Source organism: Salvia hispanica, chromosome 3 (assembly GCF_029641045.1).
Source record: "Salvia hispanica isolate PSC_SH4W2 chromosome 3, Shi_PSC_v1, whole genome shotgun sequence".
NCBI classification, from domain to species: Eukaryota; Viridiplantae; Streptophyta; class Magnoliopsida; order Lamiales; family Lamiaceae; genus Salvia; species Salvia hispanica.
In genome coordinates, this window is record NC_142694.1 from 11,973,816 (window position 1) to 11,990,122 (window position 16,307).

Here is a 16,307-nt window from a genome sequence, read left to right on the forward strand (position 1 = left end):
TCCGACAAAATCAGCTTAAAACAAACTAAGATTCATGCTATTTTTAGTAGATCCCTATATTTTACAAACCCTTGAATCTCAAGTGAAATAGTAGTAATATTTCTTTCAAAGGAGAATTTTCTAAAAATGAAAGTAGCATAAAATATCAAATATTATTACGTTGAAAAGGAGAATGAGAGATCCACAGTGTTTCTCCAGCATTCAAGACAAAAAAAACATCAAATTAAATTCTGAAGCAAAGATCTCTTTCAATTCCCCCAATTTATACTGCTAAAGTTTCGGGGGAAACTCCCCGCAAAATTAGGTCATCAATTTACATCTTCGATCTAAGCTCTTCAAATCACAAATCAATTGAAAATCAAGACATATATATAGGGGTGCATTATATTGATAACCCCAATTTGTGTGATAACCCTATAACTAAATCTCCACCACACATTTTTAAGATATGTGGTCTAGATTTAATCTAACAAAACTATCATTTTATCAAATAAAACTATCATTTTCGGATATATTAAGGGCAAAATTGTCATTTCATTTTAAAATTTGGTGGGAAAGAAGGAAACTTGAATCAGACGCTACATTCAATTCTTCTCACACTCAAACCCTGCATTCAATTTCTCTCACACTCAAACCCTCTGATCGCGTTTCAAAGCCTACGAATCGAAGGAAAAACATCCGATTCTGGAATATGTCGAAGGAAAACGCTCAAGCATCATCAAAGAAAGGTTGAATGGAAAACGCTCAAGCATCATCCGATTCTGGAATAAGTTTATTACTTATTTCACTTTTGATTTTGCTCGATTTATCATTTTGCTGGAGATTTTGCTTGATTTATCATTTTGCTGTAGTTTTTTAGTGTAGATATTTCTTATATTTGTACAATATCGTTCATGCATAACAATATTGAGAACAATCTATATGTTTAGATTTACATTTTGCTGTGTATGCTGCCGGTATGTGTTTTTCTGTGTTTGTGTGTGTGTTTTGCTTTGTTTATGTGTATTTTGTTGTGTGTGTGTTGCTATGTGTTTGGTTGATCTGTTTAAATGTAGAAATTGTGCTTTTGCTTGATAAAATGATACTTTGGGTGCATAAAATGATAAAATAATAAAATGATAGTTTCTGAAAATGATAAAATGATACTTTGTGAATAGTGTTTTGTTCTACTTAAGTGACAAGTTATGTCCTCTCTGCTTTTTTGAACTCATTGAAATTTAGAAAATGATAGTTTCAGATTATAAAATGATAGTTTCATGGGATAAAATGATACTTTATATTTGTGTGTGTGTGTGTCATGATGCTACTGCTGCTGTGTTTGTGTGTGTTGTTGTGGGTGTCTCTGTGTTTTTGTGTGAGTGTGTGTGTTGCTATGTGTTTGGTTGATCTGTTTAAATGTAGAAATTGTGCTTTTGCTTGATAAAATGATACTTTGGGTGCATAAAATGATAAAATGATAAAATGATAGTTTCTGAAAATGATAAAATGATACTTTGTGAATAGTGTTTTGTTCTACTTAAGTGACAAGTTATGCCCTCTCTGCTTTTTTGAACTCATTGAAATTTAGAAAATGATAGTTTCAGATTATAAAATGATAGTTTCATGGGATAAAATGATACTTTATGTTTGTGTGTGTTGTTGTGTGTGTCTCTGTGTTTTTGTGTGAGTGTGTGTGTTGCTATGTGTTTGGTTGATCTGTTTAAATGTAGAAATTGTGCTTTTGCTTGATAAAATGATACTTTGGGTGCATAAAATGATAAAATGATAGTTTCTGAAAATGATAAAATGATACTTTGTGAATAGTGTTTTGTTCTATTTAAGTGACAAGTTATGCCCTCTCTGCTTTTTTGAACTCATTGAAATTTAGAAAATGATAGTTCAGAAGATAAAATGATAATTGCCCCTGATAAAATGATAGTTTCATGGGATAAAATGATACTTTGACTTTATATAATGACATAAAACATACTTTAACATACTGAAATCTTTTGTTTATTAGGAAAGAACATTCGTGCTGATGATGATGATGAACATAGAACATTAGCAGAACAAATGGAACATATAAGAAATAAGAAGAAAAGAAAGAATGATGATGCAACTGATGGTAAGACAGCTTCAAAGAAGGGCAAGAAAAAAGTTGTTGAAGATAGTACAGTCATTAAGACAGCAACTTTGGCAGGAAGAAGGAATACTGACTTCTTCGTTGACATGCTTGAATCTCTAAACGAGAATCAAAGAAGAGCTGTTCGAGAGATTGGGTTTGGCGCACTCCTAAACTTCAATATAAGAAGTTTCCCAAGAGCATTGGCGTATTATCTGATCTACAACTTTAACCGTAAAAGTTCATCAATTGAGTTGAACAGTGGGGAATCACTGTTTTTAGATGATGAAGATGTTCACATAACTCTTGGGTTCCCGATTGGATCTTTACCTATCAACAAAAGCAAATTTCAGAACAATACCCACATCAAAACTGAAATTTCTAGATTCTGTAAAGGTGGAGAGAAAAAAATGGTGCCAAAGTATGTTGTAGAGCAGATGGAGAGAGACAAAGAAGGTGGTGAGTTTTTTAAATGGACTTTTATGGTTCTCATGGAGTATGCCTTGATTAACACTCCTGCTGATGGAAATTTGAGGCCAAAAATTTTAGATTACATAGCTGATGTTGAGAAGATCAAACAATACAATTGGTGTAGCTATGTCATATCTAGATTGCATGAAACACAAAAGACGTGGAAAAAAAACACAGCAAAGATATTTACCGGGCCAGTTATCTTTGTAGTGGTAAGAATATATTTGTTTTCCATTGTCTATGAATCTATTTACAGAAAAAATAATATTTAGTTTTTGTTTAATGTAGGCTTGTTACGTGGACAGGATTGTCTTTGAAAAAAAAATGGTGCCAAAATGTTATCCAACAGTGAAAGGATGGACTGCCGAACTGTTGAAAGAAAGACAAAGAGCAGAAATGGAGAATTCAGAATTTGGTCTGGGTCATAAGTATGACCGATATAAAAAGCAGCCACATGAAGAAAGTGATGAAAATGACGAAGAAGATGAATCTCAAGATGAAGAAGTTTTGAAGACAAATGATCATGATGAAGTGGGAACAACCAATGAATGAGAGAATTTCATAAATGAATGGAAGGAAGCTGCCAAAGATGTTCAAGCCTCAATGGTGAAGATTGTTGATGTCCTTGAAGCAGCGCCGGATAAACTCAGGAATCTCAATAGCTTTAAGATAATCTGTGATACAACGAGAAATGCAGTGGGATTGAGAGAGGAAGGTGTGCAGCATGTTATAGAAAGTCAGAATACAATGACACAGGCTATAAACAATGATGAAACTGATGATCCTGAATGGATTGATATCATGATTGAGTTAACTAAAGCTGCTGAGAGGACATATATACTGAAAAATAGGAATGAGTTCCCTACCTTCACTCTGATACCTGAATGTGACGACAGTCCTAATGAGAATGAAGAATTTAATCAGGAAAAGGATGTGGAGAAGGAAAAAGATGATGAGGTGGAAAACGAGCAAGAGAAACAGAATGAAAGAGAAAAGGAAATGGCTAATGAAGCAGCTGGAAAAGAAAAGGAAAAAGTTTCGGAGAAAGAAGTTCAGAATGAAGAATATGAGGTAACTTTTAAAAATGATAGTTTAAGTACATAAAATGATTGTTTATATGGTTAAAATGATATAGGTTTGATGATGTTTTTTGGTGGTTCTGTTTTATTTGAAAACTGATACTTTTACATCATAAAATGATAGTTTAAGCGGATAAAATGATACTTTTGCATGATAAAATGATAAAATGATAGTTTCAGGGAATAAAATGATAGTTTTGTTTCATAATGATAGTTTTAGATTTTTGGCTGATAATGTGATAGTTCCTGTGGGTGAAATAGTATCCCTTCTGTCAATAACAATTTATATTTTTTTTAAATGAAAGCATGACAGAGTTGATACCATAACATCCACTGTCATGGAGGATATAAATGGTGAAACAAGAGATGATGAAGTTTTAAAACAGAGAGAAGAAAATTTGAATAAGGACAAAGGGAAGAAGATTGTTTCTCAAGAGGAGGATCCTCCAGTCGAAAAGGAGAAAGTGGTCAGAACAACAAAGAAAATTGTTGAAGCAATGTGCTCTCCCTACAATGTCAGAGCAGTAAATCTGAAAGGAAAGCTGAACAAAGAAGAGAAAGAAATAATGTACTGGTTGATGACAGATGAAGATAGTGAATAGTAAGTTTTGAATTACATAATTATATTCTTATTCAGTTCTTTTAACTAACATTAAATATGAATTTGAAATCAGTTATGAGGTAGTTTATGAGAACGACAAGATCACAATGTTCAAGATTGACTTCCACAGCCTTGCTCCACGTACATACGTCAAGATCAACATCATAGATGCATGGGTTGTGTTCCTCAACTACAATGAAAAATTCAAATCAAAGGCAACACCGAGTCGTCTTTTCATCAACACCGCACCTACGGTACAGTAAACGAGTAAATAAATAATAGTATTACATTAAAAGTTAAAATATATTTACAAAAATGTAAACATGACAGATTTACAACATTACTGCAAGGAGATCTGGTTGGACTGAAGCAGAGGCTCGAGAAAGATTTTGCTCAAACTTGAATGAATTTGTGTCAAAGATTGAAAATTTCAAATGGGAAAATTATGACCTGGTAAGTCATAATTAGATATACATTACAGAAAGGGGTGCGTTATAATGATAACCCATATTTATGTGATAAGCTAATAACCCTATCATTTTATGGGTATCACCATAAATATGGGTTATGATATGATCACGTCCCTTACAGAACAAAACATACCTATATTTTTGAAAATGACATTTGTATATAATGTTTTGAAAATTAGATATTCTTTCCGATCTGGGCTTACGAACATTATTATATCATCTGCTTCAATCTCAAAATGAAAATGATGGATGTGATTGACAATGCTCTGGTTAGTCAAGATTTCCTTCAGAAGAAATATGAAGATGCACCAAGTACTCTGGTATGTTTAGTTAAATGCATTCAATATAATTCAGTATGGAACATAATATCATTTTTAATCAACCTCATGTATGTTTTGTGTTATTTGAACAGAGAAGTTTCTTCCGAACTTATCTTGGAAATGGAGTCAATCCATCAATGGGAAGAACTGTCAAACTGTCAAAAACCAGATACATGAATATGCCATGGCAGAACAATACAAATAAAGTTGACTGTGGAATTTATGTGATGCGTCATTTGGAGACTTACATGGGTGGTCCTGTTCGTAACTGGAATTCGGGTTTAACGAAGAAGGGAACAGAGTCTTTCATAAAACTCCGTGCCAGATATACTGAAGCATTGCTTATTGGAGAGACTAACAAGAAGGCTTTTGAGACATTTACAATGATAAAGAAGAAGTTTGAGAATGACAGCAAAAAAGGAGAAATTGATGTTGAAAAGATGATTAGAGAATTTAAACCCCCTGTAGACTAACTTGTATGACTTGATAATAGCGTTTTGTAATAGTGGTTTCGAATATAATCACCCAAAATTATCATTTTATCTGCTGCAAGTATCATTTTGTCATTATATAAATCAAAAGTATCATTTTATCAGTCAGAAGTATCATTTTATCATTTTATCTGCTCCAAGTATCATTTTATCTGCTGCGGGTATCATTTTTTCAGGTTAAAGTATCATTTTATCAGTTTATAAAACAAAAGAATCATGTTGTCAGCCAAAATGTCATTTTATAAGCCCAAAGTATCATTTTATCTGCTGCAAGTATCATTTTGTCATTATATAATTCAGAAGTATCATTTTATGAGTCAGAAGTATCATTTTATCATTTTATCTGCTCCAAGTATCATTTTTTCAGGTTAAAGTATCATTTTATCAGTTTATAAACAAAAGAATCATGTTATCAACAAAAATGTCATTTTATAAGCCCAAAGTATCATTTTATTAAACAAAAATGTCATTTTATACATCAAAAATACCTAAAGTATATCAAATGGCTTCAATCTGTCTTCTCATTGACTCTACCACAATTTCTTGAATCATGACGACCCAGCTTATGACATTTACCACACCGTCGTAGGGGCTTATTTGCTTTCCTTATTGCACTCTCCCTCCTTGCTACTCTGCCACTAGCTGATCCTTTGGTACTAACAACGTCTGGAGGATGTACGTCAATTACATCAGGTACTGACATTCCATAAAAATCCTCAACCATCTTCTTCTTTTCAATGACTGAAGGTGCTGCACAATTTCCAAATATATGCTCTTCCAAATCATCAAGACCAGCACTTAACAAAGACAAATGATCCATACTTCCCTCAGACTTTTGGACTAATCGATAAAAGTTGGAGAACAACTTTTTCTTAACTTCCTACTTTTCATCCAAATCTGCAAGATAAAAGATAACATTATTACAATAAATACTATCATTTCTCTGAATGAAAAATAGAATTTTTACAAATAAGGTTAAAAATGGAACACACGTTCAAATGGTTGTTGTTCCTCAGATGGTAGACCATGGGCTGCCTTTAGTAAAGAGCTCTTCAACCACCTTCGACCAAAATATTTCTCAGGAATGAGATTAGCAGACTTATTCTTCAACAAACAAAATATATGACAACATAACAAACCAATTCTGGAAAACTTCTTGCAACTACAGTCGAATGTGTCTTGCTTACAATCATACTTAACATCCCATGTTCTACCATATTGGTCCTTGACCTGATGCATCTTGATGTTATCCTCAACAGTAGTTATAGAAACAATCTCACATACCATACTTATTTCCTGTTGTACATGTTTGAAAATAGAATCAGTGTATATTGTAGATGCATGCTTCTCAATAGGCAATTGGGTTGACAAATCAGGAATAGTTGAGTAATCCAAGTAGTTCAATCGTGAATTGGCATTCCTTTGATCTCCCACAGCATAATTAAAGAAATTGATGAACTGTACAAGATTTGCACGTGGCTTTGTGTAGTTTTTAAAAAAGCTATTCTCTGATTCAGACATCGATGTAGTCCTAAGAAGCGACCCCATGGGAAAATCTCGAAAATAAGCAGGAACCCAGAATTCTCTATCTTCAAACATTGATCCAAACCAGTGCACGTCTTCTAATCCATACCGTTCCATTATATCATTCCATATTATATCAAACTCATCAGGCTCTAACAAATCAGACCAAACACATGCATTCAACTCTTTTTTGAAATCTTCATTACCAAGTAAAGATTTGGGCAACTTATCTGACACCTTAACCATGATATGCCACATACACCATCGGTGCCTTGTTTGTAAAAGTACTTGTTGAACAGCAAGTTTGATCCCCCAATCTTGATCAGTGATAATCAATTTGGGTGCTACCCCCATGCATCGAACAAAACAGCCAAACAACCAAGAATAGGATTCTCTACCTTCACTTGATAACAAGCCACCTCCAAATGTAACTGGTCTAGAATGATTATCTTTTCCAGTGAATGGAGCAAAAATCATGCAATACCTTCAGAATATAACATAAAAATGAATTATATTTTCATGCATATAGAAAAGTATCATTTTATCATTTTATCAGGTTAACTATCATTTTATCAGCCAAAAGTATCATTTTATCAACTGAAATATAATTTAATCAGCAAAAAGTATCATTTTATGTCTATTAGCAACAAAAGTAATATACCTGTTAGTGTTGTATGTTGAATCAAATGAAATTACATCTCCAAACATATGATAATTTCGTCTTGAAATAGCATCTCAATTTCAGATGATTCCTCTTGAGAACGCATATAATCAAAAATCATTTGAGCATCTGAACCATCAATATTGGACATAATATCACGATAACCATTTCTAATATCAATAATATCACATCCAACATTTTCAGGTCCACCCATTATCTCCTTCAAAAGTTTGAATGTGATAGTGGGACCTATATTACACCTGCCACAATCCTCCATAAACCTCCGATGGATAGGATCCAGATTGCGATTGGCCATCATAAAATGTCTATGCTCATCCGCAACCATTAAGTGATTATGATACTCAACAAATTGATAAACCTCATATCCTCTGCTCATGCCATCTGAAAAATATCTCAAGTTGAGCTTAGCAAGACATTCACACCTAAATGACCGACACCTACGCTTCTTAACAGACACTTCAGTTGATTGGGATGCATGACCAGGTATAAAATTCTTAGAGCCTTGTCTGCTGCAAGCCAAATACTGCCACTTAGTAATACCTTGAACTGATTTGTTGCCCATTTTACGAATGCCAAAACCAACTGAACGAGCATAATGTTCATAGAAACCAACTGCTTCTACTAATGTATTGAATTTCATACCAATCATTGGCTTCAAAGCATCATCACAAACAGGAATGTACATACCTACAAAATCAGCAAAACTATCATTTTATCATAGTATCATTTTATCCGACAAAACTATCATTTTATGCAGTAAACCAATGAAAATATCAGACTCCAACAACAAATCAATTGACTTCAAAGCATCATCACAAAGTCCCGCGATTCGAGCGCTCCCACCTCTCAAAGTCCCGCTTAAGATCAGCGGTACTTACATCCGTAAGAGGGGCGGGTTTCTCGGTTCTTAACGCGAGGTCAAGATCCATGCAGCCCAAAGTGATTAGAAGGGTTTCCTTCCAATCCTTGAAATTAGACCCATTTAACATAGGTATGTTTTGCACGTTGGTTGACACAGTAGCAGAAGACGTCATAACTACAGAGAAACAAAACCAAATTAATGCTCACATCATAAAATTCAAATAAGAATGTAACATCTCGAGGTACCGGCACAACATTCAAATCAAGTCTGTGGACAGTAATATGAATTTGTAAGTGGCAACCTCTTTGTAGTAATCAAACACTGACAATAAAATCATGTCAAGTAATGTCCACCTGTGGGCATCACATTTACTTACACGAAAACTGAATAATCATCACGTATTTATTACCACAGGTATGTGTGCATTTCGTGCCAAATATTAATCTTCCTGTGGGCCGACTAGTATCCGCATTAAAATACACACACACTTACCGTCCTAACATTCGCAGTAAAGAAGTCTAGACAAGAGAGATTACTGTTGCAACGTCTTATTTCGACTAATCTATTTTGAACATTAGTAAAACATAAAGGAACATGAGATGTACCAAAATTATTGAATTTAAAACTTAATTGAACTCTCAAAAGAATTCATCCCAAATTAGTTAACCAAATAAAACCTTATTAGTTAACCATCAATCTGTTGACCAAATAATTTTCGCCAGAAAGTATCAAAATTTAGATACATTAAATATTAGATTAATTGGTAAACAGAAAAGACAAAATATCAATTCATCGAGAATTGATTCCATATACATATATATTCCTTAATTAGATTTCACAATTCTCGGTCTTTACACATGTATACAAGAATTGAATTATTCAATTCATCATCAAAAGTCAATTTGATATATGCACATAATTAAAAATACCATAAACAATCCGGCGATACACCATAAGAAAGAATTGAATTAATACAGGCTCGATATGCGTGCAAAATCAATTTTTCTTATTAAACCAACATGAAAGCATAATTCTTTCACTAAACAATTTCGGATACATATACACAAAAAAAAAGGTGACAAAAGAAGTTATCAAAATACACGACTTTGATAACTATAACCAAAGTGGCGGTGCACAATTTCTTAATCAACACATATAATAAACAAATCTCGTATCAGAATCCTCAACAATTACTTAAATTAAACCGTGGAAACAAGAACTGGAAAACAATTCTCACAATTACAGTAATCCAGCAAATTCATATCAGATAATCGCACAATCCTTAATCGAGAAAAGCAAAACACCAAAAAACCAACAAATCCATAAAATATAAATCCTAATTTTTATGGATTTACAAGGCAAGCAAGAATTAAAACCTAATTCTCCTTATTCCCAATTCTCAGAGAATCATCAATAGAGTGGCTCTGATACCACTTGTTGTAATAATTGAGTGAACAATTACTTAAAAGCTCTCTATGATGATTAACCAAGAACAACGGAGAAGGAGCATAAACTGTAAAGCGGAAGCGTACCTTGATCCATAACGAATTAAAGGCGGAATTGCTTTGCAGTGGCTATGGATCTTCCAAACGATCAGAGACGTCCTTCACAATAGTCTGCCGAGAGAATACAGAGATATTGAACGTTCTTCTGACGTCTGGGGACCATAACCCTAGCTTATATTTATATTAAATATAAACCCCTTTATTTTCTATTCGGTCCCTCATCAAATAGAAAATCACTTTATGGTATCTACACTTATTTCCATAACAATTAAATACACTTTAGCCCAAACTTTAATCTTTATTGGATCACTTTAATTGGGCAACTGAAAGATAGCCATACACATTAAATTAGTCATGTGGAAGCCCAAAAATTCTAACAATCTCCCACTTGGGCAACACATGGCACCAAATAAATGTGTACAAACTGAATGAGCGCTCAAAATGCTATCACATAGTGTATTTCCGAACAATCTTATTATCAACCATATCGACATAGGACTAAAGGGGCAGTCACCATATTTTTTCATGATTAAACCCATCATTAATCACATATGCAAATATAATCAACAACAGATCAATTATGGAGTGTAGCATGGAAATTTCATGCAAGGTGATCATACATGCCTATTTCCAACTGGTCCTCCCAAAGTGAGATCAAATCAAAACCAAATTACACAAGTAATGGACAAATATAATACTTTACTTCTGCAGAAAATAACATGAGTTTTACAACATGTTTAAACAAAATATATAGAGCATTAACAAAATTAACTACTCCCACTAAACGGAAGTGTCCTCAAATGACAAAACACCCATATGGGCTACATGCCCATGAAAGACCTTAGGTGGTAGTCCTTTAGTAAGCGGATCTGCAATCATCAAATCCGTTCCTATATGCTCTATAGAAATTTGTCCACTCTGAACCCTTTCTTTTACAACTAGGAACTTTATCTCAATATGCTTTGACTTGGCAGAGCTCCTATTGTTGTTGGAGTATTACACTGCTGAGTTATTGTCACAAAACAACTTAATTGGTCTTTCAACTCCTTGAATAATACGCAGCCCAGTGACAAAATTTCGCAGCAATAACCCATGACAAGATGCCTCATAACAAGCTACGAATTCTGCTGCCATAGTGGAAGGTGCCACAAGTGTCTGCTTAGCACTTCTCCACGATATGGCTCCTCCAGCCAGCAGAAATACATAACCCGAGGTGGATCTCCTACTATCTTGGCATCCAGCAAAATCAGAATCAGAATACCCAATGATCTCCAAATGATCTGATTTTCTGTATGTGAGCATGTAATCTTTTGTTCTCTGCAAATATCTCATAACCCGTTTTGCTGCTTTCCAATGATCCATTCCGGGGTTACTGAGATACCTTCCCAACATGTTAACAATAAAAGCCAAATCGGGTCTAGTACATACTTGGGCATACATGAGACTTCCAATAGCCGAAGCATATGGAAACTTTTGCATCTCAGTAATCTCAAGACTTGTTCTAGGGCATTGAGCAAGACTAAACTTGTCTCCTTTAGCCACAGGGGTGTCTAGAGGCTTGCAGCCATGCATCTCAAACCTTTTTAGCACTTTTTCAATATATCCCTTTTGTGACAATCGTAGAATATCACGAGAGCGATCTCGGTGAATCTCGATCCCTAATACAAAAGAGGCTTCCCCAAGATCTTTCATCTCAAATTTCTTTGAGAGAAAATTCTTGGTATCGTGCAACATTTCCTTATCATTTGTGGCAATCAATATGTCATCGACATATAACACCAAGAAGATGCATCTGCTCCCACTGAACATGTGATACACACAATCATCAATAACATTCTTCTCGAAACCGAATGAGAGAACTGCTTCATGAAATTTATGGTACCATTGACGAGAGGCCTGCTTGAGCCCATAGATGGATTTCTTTAGTCTGCAAACCATTTTCTTTGGGTCTCCGACCACAAAACCTTCTGGTTGCTCCATATAAATCGTTTCCTCAAGTTCACCATTGAGAAACGCTGTCTTAACATCCATCTGATGTAGCTCAAGATTAAAATGTGCTACTAATGCCATGATTATTCTAAATGAGTCTTTCGAAGAAACCGGAGAGAAAGTCACTTTATAATCAATGTCTTCCTTCTGAGTAAAGCCTTTAGCTACAAGACGTGCCTTATATTTATCCACATTACCTTTTGAATCCCTTTTGGTCTTAAAAATCCATTTGCAACCAATGGGTTTCACACCTTCAGGTAATGGGTAAATATCCCAAACGTCATTAAATAGCATTGACTTATATTCCTCATCTAAGGCTTGAGTCCACTTCTCAAACTGAGGATCCTTCATTGCTTGAGCAACAGTGACAGGGTCATTGTTTTTCAAACCAATATTATCCTCATTTTCAGTGAGAAAAACCACATAATCATCCGGAATGGCATTTCTCCTTTCTCTAGTGGATCTCCTTATTGGCATTGGTTCTTGAGGTTGTTGAGGTTGAACTTGAATAATCTCATCAACATAATGTTGGTCCTCATTGAGATTATCAACTTGAAGTCGTGCATTTATAACATCATTTTCTTGAGGTTCTTGATCTGCTTCTTCTTCAATGTCAGGAATAGAAATCTGAGCATTGTCAGAAGCAGTAGCAGGAATCATAGACTCCTCCTCAAAAGTGATGTCCCTTATTGCATTCTTCCCCCCAAACTCAACATCCTCAAAGAACACCGCATTTCCCGTCTCGAAAATTGTTCTTGTGGTGGGATCATAAAATTTGTAACCCCTTGACTTTTCTGGATAACCAATAAAGTAGCTGCTCACTGTTTTGGAGTCCAATTTCTTTTCATTTGGCTTGTAAGGCCTAGCTTCAGCTGGACATCCCCAAATGTGAGTGTGATTTAGACTAGGCTTTCGCCCATTCCAAAGCTCATAAGGTGTTTTAGCAACTGCTTTAGTTGGTACCCTATTGAGAATATATGCTGCAGTCTTTAATGCCTCTCCCCAAAGTGATTGTGGTAAGGAGGAGTGAGAAATCATACTTCTCACCATATCTTTAAGAGTTCTATTTCGTCTTTCAGCTACACCATTCATGCTAGGCGACCCTGGCATTGTGTACTGAGGGACGATTCCACACTCTTCCAGATAGAGGGCAAAAGGTCCTTGACGCTGTTCACCTGAGCCGTCATTTCTGCCGTAGTATTCGCCACCACGGTCAGATTTGACTTTCTTAATGCTTTTGTTGAGATGGAGCTCAACTTCAGCCTTGAATATTTTGAACTTGTCTAGAGCCTCACATGGATTAAATATAGGTACCCAAAACGAGAATAGTCGTCTATGAATGATATAAAATATTGTTGCCCATTCCAAGAAGCCGTAGGGAATGGACCACAAATGTCCGTATGTATCAATTCTAAGACGCATGTAGCTTTATTGGCACCTAATTTCTTTTGTTTGATCTGTTTTCCTTTGATACATTGAACACACACATCAAGATCTGAAAAATTAAGTGTGTTTAATATACCATCTGACACAAGTCTCTCAATTCTTGATTTTGAGATATGACCTAAACGCTTGTGCCATAAGTTTGCCGAATTTTCATTATTTAATTTTCGCTTAGTCCCCTTTGATTCAACATGTAAAGCTTCTGAATATGAAGTAATAGAATCAAGCATGTAAAGATTGTCATATGCACTTAAAGAACCAGTGCCTACAATACCAGAATTATTTGAAAGAGTAAACTTATTATTTCCAAATGAACAAGAAAAACCAAATTTGTCCAATGCAGAAATAGAAACCAAATTCCGTCTAAATGACGGTATAATAAAAGTATCTTTCAAATCTAGAAAAATTCCAGTCTTTAACAACAATCTAAAATGCCCAATAGCTTCAACTTCTACCGATTTGCCATCTCCCACATAGATGTATCTTTCACCATCAATTGGCTTTCGGCAGCTCAGACAGCCCTGCATTGATAAACTTATGTGAGTAGTAGCACCAGAATCTACCCACCAAATATCACTAGGGACTGAAGCTAAATTAACTTCAGAACAGACCAAAGCAAGAATCATACCTTTCTTAGCACGCCATGCGCTATACTTGGCACAATTCTTCTTCATATGATCAGACTTACCACAGAAGTAGCAACCATTTTCCTTATGTTGCTTCTTTTGTGATGGTCCCCTGTCCATAGCAGCCTTCTCAATAGGCTTTCTCTTCAAGCCCTTTCCCTTATTGCTTGAACTAGTAGCCAGTTGAGCAACCTCAACTCTGTCTTGCTTCAATCTCTCCTCTTCTTGTACACAGTATGAAATGAGCTCATTAATAGACCACTTCTCCTTTTGGCAGTTATAACTGACCTTAAATTGACTGAATTGTGTAGGAAGAGAGAGTAACACCAAATGCACAAGTAAGTCCTCAGGGACTTCAAGTTTGTGCGCCTTCAAGTTTGAAGCAATATGAGACATCTGCATGATGTACTCCCTTATGTTGCCCTTGCCCTTATACTTCATTGAGATCAAGCTAGCCAGAAGCGTGCTTGTCTCGGACTTTTCGTTTTTAGCAAAACGCTCCTCAATTTTGGCAAGGTATTCACTAGCATTAGCAATATCCTCAGAAGCCGTGCCCCGAAAGGCCTCTGGGATGCTGCGCTTGATGATCATGAGACTCACGCGATTCGAGCGCTCCCACCTCTCAAAGTCCCGCTTAAGATCAGCGGTACTTACATCCGTAAGAGGGGCGGGTTTCTCGGTTCTTAACGCGAGGTCAAGATCCATGCAGCCCAAAGTGATTAGAAGGGTTTCCTTCCAATCCTTGAAATTAGACCCATTTAACATAGGTATGTTTTGCACGTTGGTTGACACAGTAGCAGAAGACGTCATAACTACAGAGAAACAAAACCAAATTAATGCTCACATCATAAAATTCAAATAAGAATGTAACATCTCGAGGTACCGGCACAACATTCAAATCAAGTCTGTGGACAGTAATATGAATTTGTAAGTGGCAACCTCTTTGTAGTAATCAAACACTGACAATAAAATCATGTCAAGTAATGTCCACCTGTGGGCATCACATTTACTTACACGAAAACTGAATAATCATCACGTATTTATTACCACAGGTATGTGTGCATTTCGTGCCAAATATTAATCTTCCTGTGGGCCGACTAGTATCCGCATTAAAATACACACACACTTACCGTCCTAACATTCGCAGTAAAGAAGTCTAGACAAGAGAGGTTACTGTTGCAACGTCTTATTTCGACTAATCTATTTTGAACATTAGTAAAACATAAAGGAACATGAGATGTACCAAAATTATTGAATTTAAAACTTAATTGAACTCTCAAAAGAATTCATCCCAAATTAGTTAACCAAATAAAACCTTATTAGTTAACCATCAATCTGTTGACCAAATAATTTTCGCCAGAAAGTATCAAAATTTAGATACATTAAATATTAGATTAATTGGTAAACAGAAAAGACAAAATATCAATTCATCGAGAATTGATTCCATATACATATATATTCCTTAATTAGATTTCACAATTCTCGGTCTTTACACATGTATACAAGAATTGAATTATTCAATTCATCATCAAAAGTCAATTTGATATATGCACATAATTAAAAATACCATAAACAATCCGGCGATACACCATAAGAAAGAATTGAATTAATACAGGCTCGATATGCGTGCAAAATCAATTTTTCTTATTAAACCAACATGAAAGCATAATTCTTTCACTAAACAATTTCGGATACATATACACAAAAAAAAAGGTGACAAAAGAAGTTATCAAAATACACGACTTTGATAACTGTAACCAAAGTGGCGGTGCACAATTTCTTAATCAACACATATAATAAACAAATCTCGTATCAGAATCCTCAACAATTACTTAAATTAAACCGTGGAAACAAGAACTGGAAAACAATTCTCACAATTACAGTAATCCAGCAAATTCATATCAGATAATCGCACAATCCTTAATCGAGAAAAGCAAAACACCAAAAAACCAACAAATCCATAAAATATAAATCCTAATTTTTATGGATTTACAAGGCAAGCAAGAATTAAAACCTAATTCTCCTTATTCCCAATTCTCAGAGAATCATCAATAGAGTGGCTCTGATACCACTTGTTGTAATAATTGAGTGAACAATTACTTAAAAGCTCTCTATGATGATTAACCAAGAACAACGGAGAAGG

The 16,307-nt window shown here is 35.0% G+C and overlaps 1 protein-coding gene and 1 pseudogene across 1 annotated transcript; one reads left to right on the forward strand and one right to left on the reverse strand.

Annotated features, from left to right (window-relative positions):
• The first annotated feature begins 2,968 nt into the window (after positions 1-2,968).
• LOC148930179 (uncharacterized) lies at positions 2,969-8,650 on the forward strand (annotated as a pseudogene).
• Positions 8,651-13,876: 5,226 nt separating this feature from the next.
• LOC148930180 (uncharacterized) lies at positions 13,877-14,972 on the reverse strand. The gene is made up of 2 exons (XM_089067196.1): positions 14,167-14,972; positions 13,877-14,059 (listed from the first exon to the last, which is right to left on the reverse strand). Exons 1-2 carry the CDS (start codon positions 14,927-14,929, stop codon positions 14,031-14,033), a joined length of 792 nt encoding a protein of 263 aa, XP_088923322.1. The 5' UTR covers positions 14,930-14,972; the 3' UTR covers positions 13,877-14,030.
• Positions 14,973-16,307: the final 1,335 nt, after the last annotated feature.